General features: G+C 23.8%; 1 protein-coding gene across 1 annotated transcript in view; it reads left to right on the forward strand.

Moving 5' to 3' along the window:
- Positions 1-273: 273 nt before the first annotated feature.
- Positions 274-686, forward strand: part of LOC105624682 — a 2,334-nt gene continuing 1,921 nt past the window's right edge. Inside the window, exon 1 of the mRNA XM_012206037.1 lies at positions 274-514. Coding sequence (XP_012061427.1) covers positions 274-514 — 241 coding nt within the window. The remainder of the gene's footprint in view (positions 515-686) is intronic.

Consider the following 686-nt stretch of genomic DNA (forward strand, 5'->3'; position numbering starts at 1 on the left):
TCGTAGGCGCTTTTTAAAATACACCCTATATGTTCAATTATACTGTATATTATATATATGAAAGAGTTACTCTATTATTGGAAAAATTACATAACTCAAGTTCACGGATGTGAACCCTTTCTCTCTCATTTATTAATCTGTTGGATAATAACAATATTTTGTTTTAAATATTCTGCGAAAATTTTGCTTTTTAAATCTTAGTAAATTAGTGAAGAATAGTGAATTGTTAATATTATTTGTAATATATTATACATAAAAAGAAATCTAAAGATGATGAATAGTGATGATATCGACAAAAATATTATTTCATTATATAATGCTCAAAAGTGGGAAGAGGTTGCTGCTTTATCTTCTGCGAGTGACAATCTTAAGTCTAGTAGATTATCATGGATATTTCCCGATATAAATGATTTATATTGGATAAATGATATTATACGAAAGTATAATTTAACTGGAATTGCAAGCATTGGTTGTGGTTGTGGATTATTAGAGTGGTTATTACAAAAATGTTCAGGTAAATCTTTAAAATAATTTTTGTGTATATACACATATGACATACATACATCTATATATATATATATATATATATATATATATATATATATATATATATATNTCTTTATATATACTATATTATTATTATTACTTATTAGTAGTAGGTTGTAGTGTAGTAGTAGTAGTTAGTA

This window comes from Atta cephalotes, assembly GCF_000143395.1.
Source record: "Atta cephalotes unplaced genomic scaffold scaffold00084, whole genome shotgun sequence".
NCBI lineage: Eukaryota > Metazoa > Arthropoda > Insecta > Hymenoptera > Formicidae > Atta > Atta cephalotes.